Source organism: Trachurus japonicus, chromosome 5 (assembly GCF_045865225.1).
Source record: "Trachurus japonicus isolate A0001 chromosome 5, Traja_1.0".
In the NCBI taxonomy this organism is placed as follows: Eukaryota; Metazoa; Chordata; class Actinopteri; order Carangiformes; family Carangidae; genus Trachurus; species Trachurus japonicus.
Window position 1 is genome coordinate 10,536,664 of NC_140911.1, and position 25,217 is coordinate 10,561,880.

The 25,217-nt window shown below is 43.2% G+C and overlaps 1 protein-coding gene across 21 annotated transcripts in view; it reads right to left on the bottom strand.

The window, feature by feature from the left end:
- The window catches only part of magi1b (membrane associated guanylate kinase, WW and PDZ domain containing 1b), a 134,367-nt gene that overhangs the window by 53,255 nt on the left and 55,895 nt on the right, over positions 1-25,217 (bottom strand). For 20 of the 21 annotated variants that reach the window (XR_015035832.1, XR_015035833.1, XM_085776139.1 and 17 more), the window contains exon 2: positions 24,384-24,500. Coding sequence is in view for 16 of the 21 variants with exons in the window: in XM_085776139.1 (XP_085632265.1) it covers positions 24,384-24,500 (117 nt within the window). In the remaining 5 variants the exon portion in view is untranslated. Of the gene's footprint in view, positions 1-15,614; positions 15,961-24,383; positions 24,501-25,217 lie in introns of those variants that run through there. The other variant, XM_085776141.1, reaches the window with a different exon arrangement.

The following is a 25,217-nucleotide window of genomic DNA, read 5'->3' on the forward strand; positions in this document are numbered from 1 at the left end:
TGATAACACTGACGCTGCCACTAAACAGCGGGTCAAAGTTTTGTTTGACACATGCCAAGCTACAATGCACTGTAAGCACATCCCAAGGTTTTTAATATTGAATATTGGTCCAAGCCTATTACAGGCTACTGCATGGAGGCACAAAGAAGAGGAAAATCATCCACTAGAATTCATTATTTAGCGCTCATAAACTTCCAAACACTTGTGCATCAAGAGGATATTGATGTCAAGTCGAATCCCTCTCGAGATGTATCAAACAAACTGCATCAGTTCTCTCATTCCCAGGCACCAAGTCTTTTACAGAATGTCAACCTTGGAGAGTCCTCACCCGAGCCCGAGCGTTCAGCCAACTGTCAGTTCACTTTCTACACAAAAGTGTCCATTGATTCAACTCCATTTAGACACTGCTGCTCTTAGAAAACCAAATAGGAAGTGGAATTGTGACCAGTGTTTCAAAAGGGATAGAAAAGCAGAGGCTTGGCTTCGACCCAAGAGACCCGAGACACTGTCATCGCTATAGGCCTAATTAATTCAATACCACCTCCCCACAAAAGCTCCATTGACCAGGCTGTGAAATAGAGTGAGGAGGAAAGACAGGTTGAGAGTTGGGCACAGAGACTAGATTTGGGATTGGAGGAGCCGAACGACACATCTCCGGACGTTGACCTCTAAAATGCAGACGGCAAAGGCAAAGAGTTGCCATAATCCAGCTACTGGTTCATACAATGAAAACTCGGAGATGTGCTGTGAGGGTGTTCGTCTAGTGCTGGCTGCCTCGTGGCTTAACGGCTTTAACATCTTCACCAGCTGAGATGGGTGGGTGGGCGTTAAGAGAAAAAAAAAAACAAAACATCATTAGCATTTCAAGAAGATGATCATGGAAGCGAGGTTTGAGATATTGGCAGGCGTACAGTAGCACTGGGAGCTTGAAGCCGCTTCTGCAGCATCAAAACACACAAGCATACATGCCAACAAAAACACTAGATGTACTGTAGCTTCTAACTGTATAACACACAATAGATGATCCAAGTCTGTGTGTTGAAAAAAACAAAAACATGGTAACAGGAAAATAAATGAGTGATTTCTCCGTTTTCATGCATCATGCCACTGGGTTTTAGCCGTTGCTAGGGACGACCCAGGAAGGCTCGGAAACAGAGAAAGACGTGGGGAAGCCACTGGAAGAAGCGTGTCCTCCGGTGATGACACAGTCCTCTACACTGTCTCATATGGCTTCACAACTCCCTCTTCAATTCCACAACAGAAATATGAGGTAGCAGAGAGGTGTGGCTCAAGGGCCTGCTGCATAAATGATGCATGCGGAGGAAAAATGAGAGAGGGACAAAACAGAAATGGAAAAACATGGAAGAGAGGGACAAACACCAGCACTTTTACATGGTGCGCACTGATCCTGTTCTGATTCAAGGTTTCTTGCAGGGGTGGGGCATTAAACATAGAGACTTACTGAATTGTGTTTGTAATGGTGTGTCATGTTTTTGGATGACTGTTAAACCCAGTTTACTATTCATCATTGACACAGTGCACCGTTTAATTCCTGTGCAGCCCTTTACGTCACGTCAATTTCTCGGTGCCAAAACTCAACTTTCTGTCATGTTGCCATGGCTGCATATTCATATGGTTAGACTGTAAAATGAAGCTGTTATTCAGCACTGCTAAACCTTTATCACCATGGGAGATATTATTCTGTCTTTTCCAAGTCTAACCCATAATTCATTGCAAATATCTGATACATGAAAGACAAAAATATGATCATATACTAAAAAACACCTAAAACATAGAATTCAAACATGGTTGAGGTATTACATTTTGAATAGGCCTACTGAACTGTAAAATATTATATTCAAGACATTCTTCTCCCAAGTATTATCCATGTTTTGGTTTTTTTGTCAGTAAACATCTAAACAACCACAACACTAAATGCTCTTGCTTTGCCTCTGGTTTGTGACTACATGTTGAATACAACTCTGACCAAACTGAAAACTAAAGTCTATGCAGACTTAAACAGCCACGGGCGAATCTACCACGTGTCAGTGAGAGAAATCTCTTACTTCTTCTTATTGACACTACATTTCCCAGCAGCCCTTTCATTAAACTATCAACAATATTGACTAAAAGCATCCAAACTTCAAAAAGATCTGGGGCCGTATTCACAAAGCCTTTTATCTTACCGCTAGGAGTGCTCCTAACTCGCACTAAAAGTTTTTACGTAGGAGTTTTTTCTTAAAAGCTATTCACAAAGCAGCTGAGACCTACTCTTACTAAGGATAAATCACTAAGAGCAAACTAAGAGTGACGCCCCTGGTGACGCCCCGTTGCTATGGATTACGTCAATTCTCGTGCACGAATTCGAGGCGCTCAACACGGTGATTGGTTGTTGAGTGCCGGCGGCGCCCCCCTCCCTCCTCCTCCTCCTCCTCCTCGCCGCCGCCGCTCCGCTACACTTTTTTTTTTTTTTTTTTTGCCGTCAGGTCCGACTGGGCTTTTCAGATTGCTTCGAGTCCAAACCACTCTCTCTGCTGCCAGGTTGGGCTCTGAACTTTCTGACTTTCTCTCTGCCATCTGCATCTTTCTGCTACAGTTTTTGTCGCGTCTCACTTTCTGCAGTTTGACGCTGTGCAAATGCAACTCTATGAGGGTCAGTGCGTCCACTCGCAAAGCAGCCGCTGTTTTTTTTCTTCCCACATTTTAATATTAATTTTTACATTCGTTGACAGCCCTAATATTATATGGTGATCATAATAATGATGAGAAAAGAAAATGCATTACCCACATTTGTGGCCTATAGCAGGATTTGAACCCACACTGACAATAAGTTTAGTTTATTGGGGGAGCAGCCTTATCACGTGAGCTATTACTACTAACATGTGTTTAGCGCACCCACCAACCTTTTAAAAATATTTTTGGCTCACATCAGCACGACTGCATCGCAGCAGTCGCAGTTACCTCGGTCCGACCGTTGTGACGCCTATATTGGACAGTTCGTCACCGTCACTCCTCCCGTTTTATAGCGAAAATGTTGGTGATGACAAAAAAATAAAAAATAAACACCGACAAAAAGACACTTTGGGCATCAACGAGCAAAGGGGCAGGTGCTCCAGCTTCCCCCTCTGCAGCAATTCGCAGTCCTCCATACATTTGCCTGGCTGCAGCCATTTGCGATTCTTTGTGAATAGGTCTTACTGAGTTAGGAGTCCTCACGAGGACTTTTAAGCTCTCCCAGACTTAGGAGCTACTTTTAGGCATAAAATACTTTGTGAATTACTCTTATTTTAAAAAACTAGGAGTCCTAAATTTAAGACTGACACGCCCACTTTTTTTAGGAGTTGCTCCTAAATTCGGCCCTTAGGAGCTACTTTTAACCTTAAGATTCTTTGTGAATACGGCCCCTGAACATTAAGGCAATATTTGGGGAGAGATTTCATTTTTTTCTGAAAACTCACCAATTTTTCCTCAGTGGATGTGAGGGTCTAAAGGCAGAGGATGTTGTTATCATGCCATGTAAAGCCCTTTGAGACAAACTGTTTGTAAAAAAAAAAGGGCTATACAAATAAAATTGCCATATTAAACCACAATATACTGTTATGTGCAGGGGTCTGTGTTATTGTGTCCACTCCCTTCATACAGTACGGTGCAGTAAAATATTCAAAGCTTGTGTTTGCTCTCAGTGTAGCTGCAAATGTTAACTAGCAAGCCAATTAGTCCAATGTTATCTGAGTCTCTATAGAGAGGCAACAGACAGTTGGGAGCCAGAGAGCAGAACTGCTGCTGAACTAAAGGCAAACATTTAGCAGAAACCGCCATGTTTAGAGCATGCTAATGAGCTACATTTGACCACTCAAGGTTTGAAATGCTCTGAGTCAGCAGCCGAAAATTTAGAGCGGTTAGACTTTGACATAACCTTTGGTCCTGTCCCCTCCTCTCCCTCCATCGATCCTCTCATCTGTCCCTTTACACGCTGACACGAGGCGCGGTGTGCTAAGCCACCTTTTCCCTGGGGCAGTCAGTCCGGCAGAGGCTCGACTCAGATGCCAACACTCACGCAGGAGTGTTATGACTCCCTTGTGTGCGTGTGCATGTTTGGCACGCATGCACACTTGGAACGGCCTGTAGTGGTACAAAAGGGTCTGGTAGGAAGCACCTTGTTACAATCAGCAGCTGTTCAACCCCCCCTACTGAGCAGCTCACACGTACATGCGGACACACGGACACACACACACATGCGCGTGCTTGTTTAGTGACAATGGGGAGGAGGTGCATGGCCCCTAATGGCATGGTCTGGGGCTAAACAGGAGCTGTGGGTGAAGGGTAATCACTTAATGGGGCTTTATGCTCACATCTCCCCTGCTACTCCAACACAGTTTCATTACTGTAACAGCGACAGTGGGAGCTCTGTCCAGTCTGCGCTGTGAACCACCAACAGTGACCAGATTAGACACCGACAATGAGGAGAGCAGTTTAAGAGTTCAACACCTCTGCTCTCTATCTACGGTGCGCTCACTCAGCCTGAGTAACCTCATTGTCGTTAGGGCTGCAGTAACGACAACAACAACCACATTAAGGCCGTACCACAAAAGGTCCGTACAGACCACGTTACCACTGTTTCTCCCCCATTGTCTGTGAGTGGAGCTGTCCTGATGTTGTTTATTGTTCAAATGCATCATTAAGCAGCTGATAGTGTCTTTTCTTTGTCCTCTAACACTTCATTGTTCCTGGGTCTGATATCATTTAATTTAACCCATCAGAACCAGCAACACGATGAGAGTTGAGAAGACCACTCTCACACTGACTAGAGCTCTTTGGCATTAAGCAACTTAACATGACTCTAAACTGTTGTGGGTGTTTTCCACCAATTTCCTCCAATCAGGAAGTCCAGTTCCAAGACCGATCAAACATAAAGACAGGCACTGATGCTTTCCGCTGCTCTTGCAAGGTCCAATTACAAGTACACACTTAAGGGGATTTCACCTGGTATGTAAATATTTGCAATCCTGTTAATCCTTAATGGTCAACACAATGCATTGAATACTGTTATTACATTGCACCACAGAAAATGTAGTACACATGAGCAATGTATTTTTTTTGCTTAAACAATAAAGTATAAGGACACCATGCAGGATGTTATTGAGTGAATTCAGCTCATCTTTAAATACTCTCACTGCCTGGAAACCATCCCATATACTGTATACCTCAACAGTCAAGACGTTTAACTTTAGCACCTGGAAATCCAATGTAGTTGAGTGACAACAAACACCTTCAGTTCTCTTAAACTGAGCTCAGCCCATCGCTATTCATGCTCTGACTGGCTTTGTCACTAAAAGAGGTTGTTTGATGAGCTATGTATTTATTGATAAAGAAACCTGATAATAGACTGCTTTGTTTAAATGTTAAAATATTAAAATGTTAAAAATATTGTGCTGAATTATTCATAAGTAATTTGAGAAAAGAAATCATGGGAACATTTGAATTTATTTTTCAAATGTATGTTTTTCCCCTGATGCCAGTTCATGACCAGAGAGTGGAACCACATAACTGAGACTGCTAAATCTTCCAAAATAAAAAAGGAAGAAAAAAAGAAAACACTGTGTTATCATTGAGTGAAATCCAGTTCAAAGCAGGGCGGATGGACCGATCCCTTTCAAGTGAGGAAGCTGCACATTAGTGATGGATAGCTTGACAGTGGAATTGTGGTAGTGAGTGGAACATTAAAAGTCTAGTCTGTTAAGGTAATCAAAACAAGAAAAGAAAAAAAGATGACAATGACCTTCGGCATGGCTGATCCTGACCACACCCTACAGGATGGAGTAAGGAATATCAATTATCTCAGCGTGAACCATACTAAGGGTCGTAGAAAGCATCCTCCGTGGCTAAAAAAAATAAATAAAGTCAGCCGCTCCACTTCCTGCAGCAACTGAAGCAAAACTCCCGACCAAAATCCTGTCAACATTCAACACCGTGTAAAATAAACCGAGTCGTTTTCCGGACGGTGGAATAACCTCAAATCACTCCAGCACACCAAGAGAAGGGGACGACAGAAAATATCACTCCGCTTCTCATTCAGGAGGTTCAGCACCTCCAAAGCTTCCTGCACGACCGGAGACCCCTCTCATCCTTTCATAACGCCCCATCATCCCCACCAACACCATCAGCAAGACCAGCACGGAAGAGCAGCAGAGTCTCTCCCCAGCCTGCTTCTGAACTCACTGACCCCGCTGATCAATGCCTATATGAAGCATCATTGGTATGAATAATGCAGTGTTTCATGTATGGTGGTACACAAAAGAATCTACTGCAATGTTTCCCCCCCTTGCTGTTTTACATGGGTGGATACATGTTGTTTTTAACTGTCCTGTGGCTTTTTAAATAGCTCCCTGTGCACCATGGCCTGGTTCCACACTGATGCATCCTCATTTTTCTTATGCAGATCTAATCTCCTCCAGCCCGTGTCAGTGGCAGAGAAATACTAAAGGTTTGTGTAACTGATCGGAGACAGTGATGCAATCAGCAAAAACAGAGGCGCTGATGGATTAAACAGAGAGAGAGGTACACAAAGAAATATTTGACTTCTGTTTTAATTACGGTTTAATTTGTGAAAGTCACTCTCATTTCAAGCCACAGTATGGCAGGAAAGAGTTGTTGTTGCTGTGGTGGCTGATTTGCTCCTGTAACAAAGACATCTTCAGCAGTGCATTAAGCCTACATTTCAAAGGTGTGCTCGTGTGTGTGCTTGACTATTATCTGTCTTACTATTGTGTATAATTTGAGTGCAAATGACCAACAAAGTGAGGGCATAATAAAACCCTGACTAGAAATAACCCTGAGAATAAAATTTTAATTACTTCAACTTCCTCAGTTTTTCACCTGACACGCAGTTTCCCATGACATACTCTAGTAAAGTGGAGAAATATTTGTGTTCTTGAAGCTAAAACATACCAGCCTTGTTTAGCTGAATCACTCTCGATGCCTGGTCTGTTGCCGAGGAGCAAAAGCTTAACTCAGTTCAAAAAGCATTATATATGAAGAACGTGTTATTGGCCACAACGCCATCTATCTCAACATGAGTCGGAACCATCATTTTGCCTGCATGACTGACATCAACATATACATGAATCCAAATCTCCATTCAGTAACATTCAGTCAGATGCCTCCATGTGCTGTGAATCACACTGCCAGTTCTCAAATCAACACACAACCCTGAAGCTCAGAGCCTTTTGTTTTGTTTACTGGGTCAGTATTTAGAGTGTGTGGTTTCCTCCAACATTTTACTGTGGGCACAGAACCTGTCCCAACATGAAACAGTAGAAAACCAAAGTAAACCAGTCTTTACTGAAGAGAGTTTCATATCCTTAATGCAGGTGACTTCAGTAGCACATATGAGGACTTGTGAATTGACTTGGACGACACTGTTGTTGAACAAGAGTTAATTTACGGTATCTTAACTTGAACTTTCAAGTGGAGAAATGTTAAGTAAAAAAAAAAAGGGTTAGTAGTAGGCTACATAAGACAATAAAAGACAAGCCTTATGCAGCCTGCACCTTAAAATATTTAATAATTAGTATAAATGTTTAAAATGCTTTTGATATAACTTTGGTAAGAAAATGAAAACTTCCACATCATTTGAATAGTCAACTTGCTGAAATCCTTGAATCTTGACTTGCACTCTGACCACTGGGTGTATGTTTGATATTTTGAGATTTGACTTAAACATGCATCAAAACATTCAAACACAGTTCTGCTTAGACCCCAATCATCTAATTTATCAGTCTGTTGAGTTTTGTTTAAAAAAAAAAAAAAGTTTAATTGGCTTTAAAATGCAGCAGTCATCCCTGATATGTAGCTGACAACTGAAGGGGCTGATTACGGGTCAGACAAAAGATTCCTATAGGATGCTATATTGCTGTTTCTTTAAGTGCAGTAACTGCTTAACAGCTGCAACAATTAGTCAATTTACTTGTTTTATTAGTTGATTGTCAGAAAATTGCAAACTTGATCATCATTTTTTTGTTAAATTTAAGAAAAAAGACAGATGTGCTGCTTCTAGCCTCTGACATGTTAATATTTGATTGATTTGTTTTTTTTAGTCAAGGGACGCATGGACTGATCCGCCTCTGATCAGTATCAACATTAATGCTTCTAGTCACCAGTCAACTTAGAACTGATCGACTATGGTTAAAACTCTGGTGTCTGTGGCTGACAGAAGCACTGTGTACTTTGTAGAAAAGTTCTACATCCCACTTCTCTCAAAGCACCAGTGCACAACAGGCAAAAACAAACATGCAGCTGTGTGGGCAAAAAAACATGATTGGCCATCACAAATGTTGCATAAAACAGGATATCTGAGGACATCTTGAACTGTGGTAACAAGCAGGAGCCCTTGATTATTTTCTAACATTTTATATTAGAAAATAATGAATAATGAGATTTATCATTAGTTGAAGAGGTTAGCCTTAGCTTAACAGAGACCTTTTCAAGAACTCAATGGACTCAATAGTACAACGAATATGAATTTGATTTATTTATTTGGATCTTTACTTAACGCTCACCGTGACCTTGGTACCTCCAGTCAAAACGTGCTCCCTGCCACACAGTAGCTCAGGATTAGGCTTATAGAGAGCATCCAGTTACACCGTGATGTCTTTCAAACCACAATCAATACATGACAGCAACTGGTCACAACCCTCACTGTGACCTTGGCCAACCCGGTTTGTCTACTCTGTCACTCAGTTTACAGACGATCAATATCAGATTGTCTCCTTTCTGGTGTCTTCTCATCATCTCCAGTGGACTGACTAAACTGTCTCCCTGGTTAACATCTTGGTTCAAGGACAGCGTATTATCACTTGTGCTGCGATATTGAATACCACTTACGAGCATCAATAACAACATATACCTGCTTTCAGACAGTTACTTAACAAGATGACAACTAACGACAAATCCGCAAAACTATTATCCATAATTTGCTGTCCTATTCATGCTAGACTTTACCTTGAAAAAAACATAAACTCCCTATACTTCCCTGTATATAGTTAGTTACCATGGGTCACATCATTGGAATAATAGAGTTTGGATGTCTCACATTGAAGAGACCACTCAGGCAGAACCTGGGACAGACCTTGTGACTTAATAGCAAATGGATGATACTAATGTTCTTAATATATGGAAGATCCTCAGCTCTTCCCTCTGCGAGCACAACTGACACTCACTGGCAGACAAATCCAAGCACCTCATCTATATTTAATTGATGACAGACTATTTTAAGGGAGCATCTGCCCCTCTAATGGCGTGGTGGTGGTGGACTCAGACTCAGGGTTGCTGACACTCGTGAAGGCAGAAGATGACACTGATTAGATCCTCAAGTACAATGACATTACAGGGTGGACCAAAATGAATACATTATTCACATGATTGAAACATCTTCCACAACACCATGAAAGACTTGAGCGGTAAATTATGATCACATCAGGCACGGTAGACCATGTAGGAGGACACGACAGAAACGCTAGCAAAGCAGAGGAGAGAAAAAAAAAAAACAGCCCAGCTTGGTGGCAACAACTGGGTTGAAGCCAAAGAAGAAAACATATGAATTCAAATGAGACACCTTTTTGAGGGGGGTTAACACAATGGCATCAACACACACATGACAAACGTGAAAAGGAAGGCTGTACAGGCATGCATACAGTCACAACCCAGCTTCTAAAAATAACCGTGTGTGAAAAATCTGTTTATTTCCTACGCTTGCATCCCCCAAGAGCAATAGAGCACCCCCAGGCCCACATATCCCCCAGGCCTGGCCTCGCATTTCAGCTGTGACCTACATTTAATTCCCTCCACAAGGACAACGTTGGGCTTGACTTCTTGGACGACTTTGGATTCGGGGCTGGGAGCTGAGGAGCTGGGCTCTCGTTTGACATCTTCATCAGATCCAGTTTGGTCGAGTGATATGGAATTTGGGAATGTAAATCTCACCGTTCCTTTGCGCTTGAAAGATGCAAGTGACCCAGACTTAACCACCTCCTTCATATTGGTGCCAGGTTTTTTTCTCCTTTTGCGGACTCCAAAACACCCACAAAGCCTAAGAAGAGTGAACATGGCTACGAGCTGGTGTTCCCAAATCAAACAGAGATCCAGGTGAATGTGTCCAAATATCCTTGTATGTCACTGAAAATTGGATCCACAGCATCAAGCTGGAGCAGAAAAATGACCAGTGCCTTTCATGTTTGGTTTAAAGTGTCCGATGATTTTATTTTCCTTTGTGAACAGCGCAGGTACTACATAGTGAAAACACTAAAACATTTTCTTACTTTTAGTGTTTGCTGGACAAACAAGGAGGAGGGTCTTACTCTGACCCCAGGGCACCTGAAACTTAAAAGGGGAGAACCATAAATGATTGTTCCACCCAAAACTAATTGTCCATTTCCATAACAAACTAAGTAGCAGACATACAGATGTCCTGATTGGCTGTGCAGCTTCAATAAGGGCCTAATAATATATAAGGGAACGGCTGAGATGAGTGTTAGAGGTGGAAGATGAAACTATGTCCACATACTACATTTTCACATTTAGACTGGAAGCACACCAGACGTCTAACAGGAAGCAGAATATCTACTCTGCAGATGATTGGTGGAAACATGGTCAGAGCAAGAAACAGCAGAGAAAGCTGCTGCAGTGTTACAAAAAACAAAACAAAACAAAAATTCTGCATAACAGCTGCTTGCAAAAACAACAAGGTCAGTGACACTTGCATTTCATTATTCATGTTGCTTTCATCACTGGTAGTTGAGGATGATGAGACCCAATTAGTGTCTGGCTGAGGGTGTGTACCTCATTGTTTCCAACGCTTTCCGTCTTTTCCCATCCAGACTACAGTGCAACCCCAGAGTTTTCAAACTAGAACAGGATCATCAGCGTTTCCAATTTCCAAATAACATAGTGTGAATGTAGAAACAGGGTTTGTGTGTATTTGTGTGGGTTGGTTAATGGATCTGTTCATCTTTTGACACTTATCACATATAAATAAGACCAATCTGAGTGACAGGTCACATGTTATTCCTAAATAAAAATGAAAACTATACTAACTTTATTTCTCATTATGAAATAGCAGACTAAGTAGTTGTGCTGCGTCACCCAGCCTGTTAAACTTGACATACAGCGAACAAGGGAAGTGACCTGACCAGACCAGTCAGTCAGGCTCTAAAGAAAACACGCCTACCTAAACACTGTGACATTTAGGATGTGTCTGAGAGCGCTGTTGTTTACATAAGTGGACAAAGTAAGATGATGTGTATTCTGGTCATTTGAAACCTGCTGAGACTCAAATGACAAATGAAAAAAACGCCAAATAATCAACACGCGCTCTCATTTCTATCACGACCTGTCTTTCTGAGCGTTTAGAGTGGGCCCACACTACACCAACAGATACACGCACTTCAGTGTGACCTAGATACAAGTTGTCTTCAAAAGTCACAGGGTTCAGAGAGACGACATGCACAGTAAGGTGGAAAACACCTATAATTCAGAGCTTTGTGGGTTCATTTCATGGGCAATTCAAAAAGCAGGAATGAAAATAACACATAAACAAAACAGGGCAGAAAAAAAAATGATGTGTTTCCACATCTTCCTCATGGCAAACTGATCAGTGCCATGAGTGAAAAGTAGGCCATCATAAATGTGTTTGGCAATGATTCATTATCATAATTGTTCTATTAATAGGCCCAGCTATTCTTATTCGGCTTGTGTTCTGGCATTCAGGTCATTCAGGACAGGAGTTATTTGAAAGAGTGCATTTTAAGTAGTTTGTGACCAATGTGGAAAACAATGGCGGCACTCACAAACTGACCGTGTTTTGGGAAATCTTGTTTTTTTTCTCTAAAATGAGTAAAACACATGCATCCCTCTCAAAACACAACAAAACTGCTGTATGCATGCTCCGTTAAGAGAGGAAGCCGTGATCTGCAGAGCTTGATTGCAATTTTCATGAGCGTGACCCTGTGGATAGCACAGTAGACTTGTGGCGCTCACTCCCTCTGCTGCCCTCCCCTCCATCGCCTCCTTTCTGCTTCTCTGACTCCTCCACTTCATTCTTTCCTTTCTGCTCATGTTTTGTTTATTCCCTTTTTTTTTTACTGCTCCTCTCATTTGTTCCAGTGCTTCAAAAATCTATGCCACAAGAAACTCCCCTTCTTTAATCTCTAAGCCATTATTCATCTATCCCTGCTTTCGTACAAAGAATATTAAGAAACTTAATACCAAAGGCTCCTCCACCCATCCTCTGATCTGCTCATTTGTGTTTTCGCTGTCTCCAGTACGTTTGGCACATGGCTCTACTGTCTGTGTGGCCGTGCACAACTCTTCCTGCTTTCGGGTTTGACTGGAGGACAACTGTGGTTTTTCTCAAGCCACTGACTGAGTCCTGCCAAAAGCCCAAACTCCATTTTCCCGCTCTGATGTTGATGATGTCATGCAGTACAAAAGCACACTGAATAACTACCGTCTCACACTTAAATAGCCAGTGATCCCACAAACCAGATGCAAAGGATAATAAAGATTCCTAATATTTGACTGGCAGTGAAACAGGAGAAAAATGTTTAGTGAAGGAACTGTACTTAACAGAGAATATGTGCCACCATCAAAGTGTGCACTTACTAAATTAATAATGCAATCCTTAAACACAGACAGACAACAATGGACAGTTAAAAAAAAGCTATAAAACCAATGCAGGATATCCAGACATGTTGTTATGCTAGTTGCAGCTAACACGGCCTCAAATCACGAGCCTCAAGCAGAGCTGAGGAGCAGCTACAGAGGCTTTTAAAACTTTTAGTCTTCGGTGTCAACAAATACCGATTCAACAGACTTCACACAGCTCCCTCCGAGGCCACTAAAGGCTTTATACAACTTCAACCCTGCTCCTCAACACCTGTAAATAGACTTTGATGTGTAAACAAAATCATCTTAAACATGAAAATGGTGGAAAAAATGTGGAAGGAAACAAAACTATAGGTCAGAGAAAAAATGCCTAAGTCAAGTCAGGATTGTCGGGATCCACTCTTCTGCTTTAAATCTGAGCCTGAGGTATGATGTCTACACCCTCCACAGTCTGTGCACATCTCACGTGAGAGACTGAAGAGCTGAAGCAGTGAGATTCTTTTCTCTATCTCTAATAAAGATATGTGCCTTGATATACAGCAAACAAATATTTTCCCTCAGCTCTTGCCTGCAATTATTAAATGCACAAAAACTGACCCATAAACCGAATCCTGCTGCTGTGAAGTGAAATGAAATGTGATGATTGTGTTAGACTGAATACAGGCCTAGTAGTGGATTGAATTATCCTGCTGTACATCTTCAAGAGTCTAGCCATTTCACTTTCAAGTGAACCTCACCGCATGTGTGCCGTATACAACATTTCCTACACAGAGAGCACGCCACAGTGGGCCATGTTTCCTCGGTAACTCATGCATCGTCACCTCAACTCTGCGATGAATTAATGGTTTGGGAGACTAATGGAGATGAAAACCCACTGAGTTAATACCGAACGGTCATATCTGGTTTTTCTGACTGACCACAGTTTGTTGATTAGATCTGGTTTACTGTAGCATCTGCCTTTGAAATAAGTGGCCGTACCAAGAATATTATATGTGCTGCAGCTGATGGATGGTCATAGAGAAACAACATGGATAATGGCCTTGCTCTGAAAATCTGGCAACATGCACAGACCCAACTGTTGTGCAGAAGCTATTACAGAAGCATTTCTCTAAATCTCCACAATAAACATGCTCTAATGTCAAGCTAGCCAGCTAGTCCACATTTTCCAAGAATATACTGAGGCATGTCCTCATGGATAATTTTCAAGACACGCACTACAGCACGCACGTGCGCACACACAAACACGAGGGGAGGGCGAGCAGACCGCCGTCAGATTCCAAAACCAAAACAGATCCATCCACCATCTTGGCCAGAGTTAGCCTGTCTGTTTTTTTTTTTTTTGGGGGGGGATGAATCACACACACACACACACACACACACACACACACACAAGCTGACAGGGGTTTGTTAGCTCGGCAGGGGGATGGAGCCATCTGTCCCAGCAAAGGGTTAATCCAACCAAAAGCACAGGCCGCAGATTCCAGCATTTTCCAGTCTTCAAATTCCTGGCTATATTCTGGCTACACTATTTTTTTTTTTGGGGGGGGGGGTCTTTTAGTTAGAGGAGGATTGGTTACAATCATCCTACCCGTCCCAGCTGATTATTCAAACCCTAAAAAAAAATCAGCCGAGTCCTCAGCATGTGTTAGTGACAGGGATTTTAATTTCAACGGGGCAGTTTTCTGTTATGGCTTTTTAGAGATTGGCACAGACGCCTATCATTAGAGATGTGTTTTGAGTTGGGGGGGGGGTGTTACTGCTCTGAGTGGCTGAAAGAGGCTTGCAATGAAGAGTCAGCACACACACACGAGCCGGACTACAATGAGATCAAAACAGGCCTTTCTCTGGACCTGTGACGTGCTTCATTTTTATTTTCTTCACAAGCAATGCCTTCAACTCTATCTAATTCCCATACAGAAGAAAGTGTGGTGTGCATATGTGTGTCTATGTGTGTGTGTGTGTGTGTGAGGGGTGGGCATCTGAGGACCGGGGGAAGGGATGAGGGAAAAGAGAGATATTAGAATAAGAAACAAAAAAACCTGAAGGGCCAGTAGTGCAGTGTGAAGCTAAATCAGCCAGAAATCAGCCTGAAAAAGCCCCCCCGCACACACTCACAGCCAGCCTTTGTCTTTTTTATTCAACCCAGAAAAAAAGCACCATGGGCTAGCCTCTACCTACAGCAACATGGAAATGGAAAAGAAAGGCTTTAAAACGATCCATTTAAAGGGGCGGGGAGGGAGCGGGGATGGAGGGACACAGATTGGGGGTGGCAGGAGAAGGAGGAGGAGGAGAGAGGGGGGGGGGGGTCATCCAGACACAAGAAGGATTGATAAAAGAGAGAAAGAGGAAGGGAGAGAAAGAAAAAAGAAAAAGGAGGAAGGATGAAGGAGAGGTAGAGCTGCTAACCTTAGCATCCTGGAAGCTCCAGACAGACAAACAGGCAGACGGCAGCTTGCAGCTGGAGGTAATGGCTTCCAATATGATCAAGCATGTCAACAGATCACACAGCCTTAACACAGCCATCGCAGAGCTGGAGTGCCTCCACCAGAAAACGCACACATACAACACACTGTAGCCACATACACACAGAGGAAGTGACACTTGGCGCCCACACACGGGCATCAAAGCGGGGCACAGACAAACACATGCATCCACGCACACACACACAGAGACGCACGTATACCTGAGACAGACAGACACAGACACACACAGCTTCCTTTTGACCACAACACATCAGCCTCCATTACTGCCAGCGATGTGCCTCCCCGTCTCCCTCGCTCCGCTCCTGATGCCTTCCGCCTGATGCACAGCCATCCTCGCCGCCTGCCTCTCCATCTCTCTCCATCCCCAACCCCCAACCATTAAATCACGGCAAAAAAAACCTTCTCTCATGCAGCGTCCCCCCTTTCTCCAAATTAAAACACACACACAGAAACAAACAAAAAAAAAAATACCTCAGTCAGGGAGCACTGTGAGGGGGGGCTTCTTCTCCTTTTCCCCCTACAGTCCACAGAACAACACCACGTCGACAGGAGACAGAGGGTAAAAAATCCAATCAGGTGTGAATGAGTTGAAGAAAAACCAGTGCAGATTTACAGTTCCTTCTCCTCTTCACCCTCCCCTTCCTCCTCCCATGCGTCTGTCCTCTATCCAGCTTTGGCTTTGTGATGCTAAGCTAATGGCAGCTAAAGCTAAGCAGCATCCACACATTGGCTTATAATGCGCTCCGTCTCATACCCACACACACACACACACCAATGCTGGGCTTCTGTCTGTCTCTCTCTCTCTCTCTCGCTGACTGAGCCCCGCTGTCTCCCATCTCACAGGCACCCACATGCACCCGCCCACCTCCCCCTCTCGCTCGCTCTCTCTCTCTCCCTCTCTCTGTTTCACTCCCTTCCCTTCTCTAGGTTGTTCACCCCTATTCTTTCACAGAACCCATCAGTTTTTTTCCTTCCTTTCGCCCCTACACCTCTGTTTCTTCTCTCTTCCCCCCCGACACTGATGTCCTCACACACACACACACAAACTGATACACATGCTCGGAGCATTTAACAAGTCATCCTTGACCAACAACATAAAGAGGACACAAGTCAGGGGAAGAACTTTGAAAAAACAATGGGAGCTGGGCAAGAGCTGGGCAGGGGGAGGCTATACGGCCGTGTGAATGAGTTTAAACTTGAAGCACAGCAAAATATGGACAAACACCCAAATGGGGCAAATCATTCCAACAAAATCCAAGCTTCAACATGGAAAATGCGAATAAGACCAAAAAAAAAACAACTGAATGAAACTGGCACGGTGTAAAAAGGCAGCTCTGCTTGTGTAGGACAGGTCTTTTCTTCTCTATGGTCAGAGGAGGGGGTTGGGAACAGCAGTGAGAAGATGTAAAAAAGAGGGGTGGGTCAAAGGTCGTGACATGTGCCATTCAATCTCAGACACCCCTTAAATGAATCCCAAATCCACACCATAAACCTATAACACTATGCTGGTAGTCACATTGAAAATGCACAAAGCGCAGAGTTAAGAATATCCAAAGATGTAATTATGCATACCAAATTCTCTTTTCTCGTTTCTGAGTGTGTGTTGACGGACACTATTGTTCCACTATAAGATACACAAAGGAAATAAAAGAGCAACACACAGCGGGAATAGGTTTTAAAAAATAAGGGTGAACAAAGATGAGATGTCTCTGGAAACATGATGCCACAAAACTCAAATATCTACTGTAAATTCTTTGGACAAGATGTTGGCTTCTCTTTGTCAGTAGTCCAAGGTCTACTCTGAGCTTTACAAAGCCACAGTGTAAACACACATTGTGTACAACAGAATACTTCTATCATTTCACTTGGCCAAAACATGTTACTGTGCCTTCTAATACAACACACTAACTCCCACAACAGCACACTAGTTTTCTACAGTGTGTAGTTTATTTGAATGGTGCTTACTTGGACACAGCTCCATTCAAAAGTTGCAGTGACATCCTGTTGCTTTAAGGTTTCAATATCTGCAGCGTACCTGCTTCCTTTTAAAAGCTTTTTCCAGCATCTTAACACACACACACACACACACACTCTCTCTCACACACACACACACACACACAAACACACACACACACAGGCCTCAACTGAAAGTTATAGCAGCAGTTCAGCCAGACTTTTATAATAACCTTTAGTTACAAGTTGAGCTGACATTGAAAGTACTCTATCCACGTCATTCATAAAGGTGACAGTAAATGAAACATTCAAAGCGCACAATACTGGACAACAAACATAACGACCTTCCGAAAGCTTGGATTTATTGCAGGGCTATTGTATGACAATAGTTTAAAGGGATAGTTCAACATTTTGGCAAATTGGCCCATTGCCATAATCCCTATTAGTCATAGCAGTAGGTTTGTTACCTTTATTTGTTGGTGTGACGTATTTTTAGAACGGCGGAGCGGAGCGGTAGGCTACTCAGAGCTATGCTACGGAGGCTAATGGGATTTCTTGGTTTCCCTCATCAAACTCATCAAATACACAATCCAAAAACTCCAAAACGCTCTCGTGGACAAGTTGTGACCTGCACATTCACCACGCTATGAGATAATAACGGAACGTTACGAGACTGAGCTGTTTTAGAGGTAAATTCACAGTATTGTGATCTCAATTGCCATACAGATTGGGATGTAACATACAGTATATTCTATAGACATTCAATGTGACATCATACTTAGTTAACAGAGCCTTTGCGAACTTAAAGGCATCATTATCTGCAAACTCCTTGAGCAGACTAGGAAACGGTTTGAGCTGCCACATCCAAAAATGGAAATTTCCCATATGTCAAAACAGACTTGGTCACAGAGCGGCACAAATAAGCCTCAGCATTCAGAAACAAAACAGCCCATACTGCCTGTACTGCTGCAAAGACGTAACTTACCCCTTTTGCCTCCACCTGTCATGTCTATGAGTGTCAGTGATTGAGTGTGTGCATAGAAAACACCCACATCAGTGTGTGGATGGGGCAGTTGGGGGCTATGTATCTGGAGGTGGGGGGACGACTCCTCCCATCACTCACTCTCTGTCTGACAACATTCCTTTGACTTCTGCTCATAAAAAAAAAAAACTTGCCCACCAGCATCAATTCAGCTCCTATTGTTTCCTTCAAAACCTGTCTGATCTACCTGCAGCAGGGAGGGAGCTGCTGCTCCAAAGGTAATCGAACTGATGTGGGTGTGGCTGTGAAGAAACATTCACACTGAGGGCAGAAAAAACAAACCCCATTCAAAACCACAATATATTACTATTCAGAGAATAACCCAACATGCAGGAAATTATATAGCTTTTTTTTCATAGCACTCTCTCACAAAGCTTGAGATGAGAAGATGGATACCATTCTCATTTCTGTGCAAAGAATGAAGCAGAGGTGCTTATCTTATCATGAAGACCACTACAAAAGCGTAAAACAGCTATGATTCAGCTTCAGAGTAGAGATCATACAAGAGTAGCAAACAAGTTTATTTCCAAAGCAAAACAGAATTCTTTCATATAGAATAGAATTTCTTTCTGATTGTATTATGTGGTAAGAATGTTCAACCATTTATGGAGGAAAACAGGTCCAAACAACATTACTGAATGAAACTAATAGGATTTTTATTACCAATCGTGTCTTCTTCCCTTTACAGTGTCCACTCAGCTTAACAAACACTCAGTAAATGAATTTCATAACTACGACTATACACAGCTTTAAAACACAAGTTGTATCCAGCTGTGGCTGCACAGTGGAGCAAAGCAATCTTTTGTGATCGTGTAATTCAACTAAGAACTGGTAGAACAGGAAGGATTTGTCGTTTCCAAACCTTCATCTAGCCTTGACAAAAACTGAATCCCTTATGTAATACACGTCAGACACATAGAATTTGACTGACATACGTCACATGTCAGTCAGCGACGCTACAGAGTGTAGACGATTCACTCCTAAACCTTCCTTTTGCCATTGTTGTTGTCTTTCTTGATGTGCAGCCCTTTGCTTTTTAGGAAAGGCACAGTCATTGTCACAGTGAGAGCACTGCTTTTGTTCAGGTGACACAGTGTGATTGCATCTGTAGATGTAATCTGGAACTCGCCAAACCCAGCGGCAGGATGACTGCTGACATACTGTAGACACACCGCCAGGCTGACACACACACATATCGGACCACACAGTGAACTGTCACACAACCACAACTCACATGTGCACATATGTTTATGTTAGCTTGGCTGGCTAGCTATAGCCGGCATTGATTGGAGTGTGTGAGAGTGATTTTGCATCTCTCCATCCGCTCTCTCTCTCTCTCTCCTCCTCTCCGCCCATCCCCCCCTTCTTGCCCCCCCCCCCCTCCCTCCCACACCCAAACTCCACCCCACCCCCATCTCCAGCCCCGCGGCTTCAGCCCCCACCTCCCTCTGAGCCGTCCTCTTAGCCTATATACAGGTCGTCCAATCGTCTGTGCTGCTAGCCTCGCAATTCATCACACACACACACTCACGCGCGCACATGAACACACGAGCCTCCTCAAATCTTGCTTATTTGAGAGGTGAAGACCAAGTCATCAGCATCATCACAACAGCCACGGCAGACGACACTGTGCTAATACTTGCCTTGATGCAGGAGAGACCACAGCCCCCTTTTTTTTTCAAGGCTCGCAGGCACAGAATGCCGAGCTTTACATCAGGTATACACCAAACACAGAAATCCTCTCTTCTCCTTCTTCTTCCTCCTCTTGCTACTGCTCCGGAAAAATGAGGAGAGGAGGAGGCGCGATACAGATGGAGAAAGGGAGCAGCAGCAGTGGCAGCGGGAGGACGGGAGGCAGCGGTGTCATGAGTTGGGGGGTTCAGGAATGAGAGTGGGATAGAGAGGGGGGTGGGGGGTGGAGGGTTGGCGCGGGGATAATGGGAGATTGGGAATGCTGAACGTGACGATGGGGTGACCACAAGGGAAGCCGACGGACGCCTTAGCAGATGGGGGAGGGTGGGAGTCCTGTGGCTTCAATTTTTTTTTTTTAAACAGGGTTGTGGGGACGTGGGTTGGTTTATGTTCAGAATGTATTTCATAAAATTTGCAAATTTTAATGAATGGGCAGAGCTGCATGAGACGGTAATATTTTGCATCTGTTCTATTTAAAAAAAAGAAGAAAATCCAACTCCATTGAATGTCAATGAGTATGCTGACTGTGTATGTGAAACAAGCCAAAGATGAACTTGATTTCGAGTTTAAAAACTGCTTCTCAGCATGAAAATAATATCATGGCTTTCGGTTTTGCAGATACTATATTGGAATGGTGATACATGGTGGTTAATGGTGTGCACGTCTGGCACAGAGCAAACATTCACTCACTACGACAGTGTGAGGAAAACAGCACGCCACCCCAGCAAACACAGTTGGCAGTGATCATAGACGGTGCCAATGAGGGATCAGGCACTTATTGCTTCCCTTCTGACTAGTTGTTCAGGGCACCGATGTGAAGGCGGCCCGAAACATCAGGGCAGGTGGAACATACATGATCTGTCGTGTTAAGAGTCAACACATGGCATCTACGCCCTCCCCTGGCCGGCACAGTGTTGTTGGCAGTAGCAATAACTGTAGCACATAGGGAATATATCCATTCCAACACCACACAGATGGCTATATTAATGCCATAGGATTGAAACACTTGAATATGGGAAAATCGCAAATGTGAAAAACAATACATTTAATAGATTTTCTCAGCTCTACAACTGCTGCTCCATGACAGCAGTAAAACAGACCTATTTTCATTTTGATAAACAGATGATACGCTTTCCATCATTATGACAAATCGCTCATTGCACTCATCTAATCTTTAGAAAAACAAACTGGAATTGGATTCATCTCAGACAAAGAGTTGTTTCCGGTTGTTTCGTTTTTTTTACTGGGGAGCAGACATCTACATCCAACACAAACATAAGATGCTTGTAGCCAATCTAGTGGATGTTAATCAGTAACAGAAATGAAAAAACAAATGCTAGACACATTAAAATAAATGAAAAACTAATTAATCAGGAGTAATCTGGCACTTTGGTACATCTGAAGAACCTTGAAGCTCCTAAGCAGCCTCTTCTGCATGGACTGTAGCTCAGCGTGTTTGAGAAGCACTGGATGCAGTGAGTATGAACAAGAGCTGGTATCAGCATCAGCTGAGTCGAGTACGTACAGTTTGTGCAGCTTTGTCCTACTGAATGGTCTCGGCAGTTAAAGCTCACAGCTCAGGTAAGCTGTGAGCCCTATGGTAAAAAATGTGTATCAGTCAGTCTCCACCTGCACTGCTTAAAGCAGGGGAAATTTTGTCACACAGCACTTATGTGAGTATGCAACATTATTTAAAGTTGCGGTTCTTGAGTTTGAATGGCTGAGAGTTAGTTTGTCAACAGTGAAGGTGAATAAGCAGAAGGGCAGAAGCTTCTGTTACTGGATGAAGGTGCAAGCATATGTCCATTTCCTGGGAGCAGCGACTAATGTAAACTACAAAATACAAGCAGAAGAGATCAGGTCAGTCATCTTGGGCCGGTGCACATGGGAACTATGAGACGGCGCAAGAATGTGCAGAAATGTTGCTAACCTCAGTCACCATTATGCCCTCCTTCAGAGGCAGGAGAAGCTCCAGCACCCACACGGACACTTCTCCATCTGTTTCTCCACCTGCTTGCTGTGCATTAATCACACCTACACCTACAGTACACATACGCTTGGACAGTGCTTCTAACAACCTTTGGACATACGTCAACATGGACACACACTGACCTCCCACAATCAAAAGCAGTCCAAGCAAACAGATACACTTTGAGTACATGAATGTAACTGCTGTGATATACAACTGCTGTCGTGTGATTCTTGTTTTATTATTCTGTTAGTGTGAAGGACACATGGGGCTGTTTATTCATGGACTGTACTCACTGTAACATGTGCTATCGTAATAAAAAAAGGGAGAAAAAAATTAAACTATGGCAAAGGATTGTAAATTTAATATTCCAGTGAGAGCCTCGTGCTCCTCTACAAGTGCATGACAACAAAACTTTACAGTCCTATAAAACGTATGGTCTGGGGAACACCTTCATGCTTTGTTTACTGCTAATAACACCAGCATTTTTTTTTTTTTTTTACTGGTGCGCCACTGACCACTCAGTGATTAAAATGGTCATTATGGCCAGACCCCCACCCTGCACCAGTGTCTGGCTGACATATGGCAGTGGAGGTAATGCAGATAAAGGCGGTTAAACAAGCCTCCTGCATACAGGGAGTAATTTGCGTGAGAGGGCCATGAATAAACTAATTGAAACAAAACAACGGATGAGAACCATTAAGGAAAACGCATGGGGGAAATGAGTGCCTCTTTCAAGTCAAAAATTAACACCAAACAAAAAAAAAAACTAAATTTTCTGCAAAGTCTACTATTTCCTACTGTGGGACATGTGATGTCCAGTGTCAGTAGGAAATTATTTTAAAGGGATAGTTCAACATTTTGGCAAATTGGCCCATTGCCATAATCGCTATAGTCATAGCAGTAGGTTCATTACCTTTAATTGTAGGTGTAAGCTATTTTCAGTACGGCGGAGCGCAGCAGCTGGCTGCTCAGAGCTACACTATGGAGGCTAACGGAATTTCTTGGTTTCCCTCATTAAACTCATCAAATTCAACATCCCAAAACTCCACAGCGCTTTTGTAGACAAGTTGTGACCTGCACAACCACCACGCTATGAGATAATGACGGAACGATACGAAACAGAGCCGTTTTCGAGGTAAATACAGGGTAAATACGGAGACTGCTTGCTGAAAAACTGTCCCTGAACGCAACGCGCATCAGCGGTTTTGTATGAATTTACCTCGAAAACGGCTCCGTTTCGTATCGTTCCTTCATTATCTCATAGCGTGGTGGTTGTGCAGGTCACAACTTGTCTACAAAAGCGCTGTGGAGTTTTGGGATGTTGAATTTGATGAGTTTAATGAGGGAAACCAAGAAATTCCGTTAGCCTCCATAGCGTAGCTCTGAGCAGCCAGCTGCTGCGCTCCGCTGTACTAAAAATAGCTTACACCTATAATTAAAGGTAACGAACCTACTGCTATGACTATAGCAATTATGGCAATGGGCCAATTTGCCAAAATGTTGAACTATCCCTTTAACGAAGATGACTGACTCTCATTGGTCAATTCAGTTAATGTCACAGTTGTATGCAAACTGGCAACATGCAGCATAATTCATCAGTAGAACTGTCTTTCTAGGTGTTTTATCTGCTTCCCCCACAGAAGGACTCACTTATTGTGGTGCTAATGTTAACACTCCACATCCTTCATTCTTCAGGGTCTGTTTTTCACAGCAGGGCAGACTACAACATTTCAAATATGTACTTCCATTTTTGAAGGAGCAGCAGTTATGAGGGAGATATGCAGCATCAAAAAAAACAAACAAATGTCTTTTAGATCTTTGCCATACCGACAGTTTGGGAAAGAAAATGTCAACGACACAAGCCTCTATTACACAGCCAGGTCTGGGAGAAGAGAAACCAGTTAGTGCTACAGGGTGATGAGGATGAGGCCGCGGCGTCTAATTATTGGTGCTATTGATCCTGTGGACATTAGATAATCATGAGATAATACTGGCCTTCTCACTATGTCACCAACTTTTCCTCTCAATGAACAGACCATATCAGTAAAAGCACACACTGTGCTGACTGAACAGATAAATAGGTGATGAAGGGTTGGCTAATTTTACATGAGCTCACTGCTTGTTGTCAGCTTAGGGGCCGGTAGAAAAGTCAATTTTAGTATGGAGTTGTATTAGTGAAACAAAAGATCAGCTGTGAGGTTAGTCCTGATAGGCCAACGTTGGTCAAAAGGCAACTGGAGCCATGAGTAGATTAGACTGATAATATGAGGCTTAATTGGATAACCATACAAAGTGTCTGTGGATCTAAAATTGATCATGCCTGCAGCGAAGACAGCGACTCACACTGACCCAACCCAAGTTTTTTTTTTACTTGTCTCTTTTATCTGGACGCTCACATTAAATGTCAGTGTTTTGAGTTACAGCAACGTGTATGTGTGTTTACTCATAAAAACAAAGCATTAAGAGGATTTGGAAGAAAAAAGCTCATATAAATGTGAGGACACGAAGAAGACAGGGCAGGAGGAATGTGAGGAGACAGAGGAAACGGCAGAGCGAGGTGTTAACGCGGTCGTGGACTCACAAGGCACGGCGTGGCGGTAGAGGTTGTCTCGGATGGTCTGCTGCAGTTCGTGGTCAGGCGACGACTTCTGGAAGCGCTGGCTCAGATAATGCTTCAGGTCCTTGTTAAGCTTGCTTCCTGTCATTGTGCACACAAAAAAGAGGAAAACATGTGGTAACTGCATCAAACTACTGAAGGTTAGCAGCAGACACAAGAACAACACAAGAGGCCCTGGTTGTTATCATTCACAGTGGAGTGTCAAATAGTCACACTGTTTGGCTCCCGCAAAAAAGAAAAACACAAGTTTACCCTGCAACCACGGCAAAGCTCGATGCCGAGTGCATAGCTGTGAATTGTACACTTGCCATTGTCACTTAGAGGGGTAACTGGCTGCAGGCTCTCCCTCTCCAGCCAGCCAGGGCTAGCCAATTCTGAGACTGCTAGCGCTCTGGCTAGCACCGCAAATCAGCCCTCCTACTGCTACGCCATCTGGACCTCAGACACACATTAGGCTACTGAAGGGCAGCGCGGCTGGAAAGTGTCCGAGTATGTGCGTGTGTGTGTGTATGTGTGTGGCCACTACAGTGACTGTCCACACTAGCTACATGCATGTGGAAGCACAGCACTAAACAAGACTGATGACATGAGTAACAGAGCAGAGATATGAAACGCATCCTGTCTGCTGTCACACAAAAAAGGAAGGAAAATTGATCATTTACCTAATTAATATGACAATGGCTCGGTCTAAATTAAATAACAACACTCCTCCAGGCAACAATAAACATCTTATCACATTCTATAATAGAAACATGTCCCATTATTTATTACACAAACCATTTATCTCCCATCTTTGCT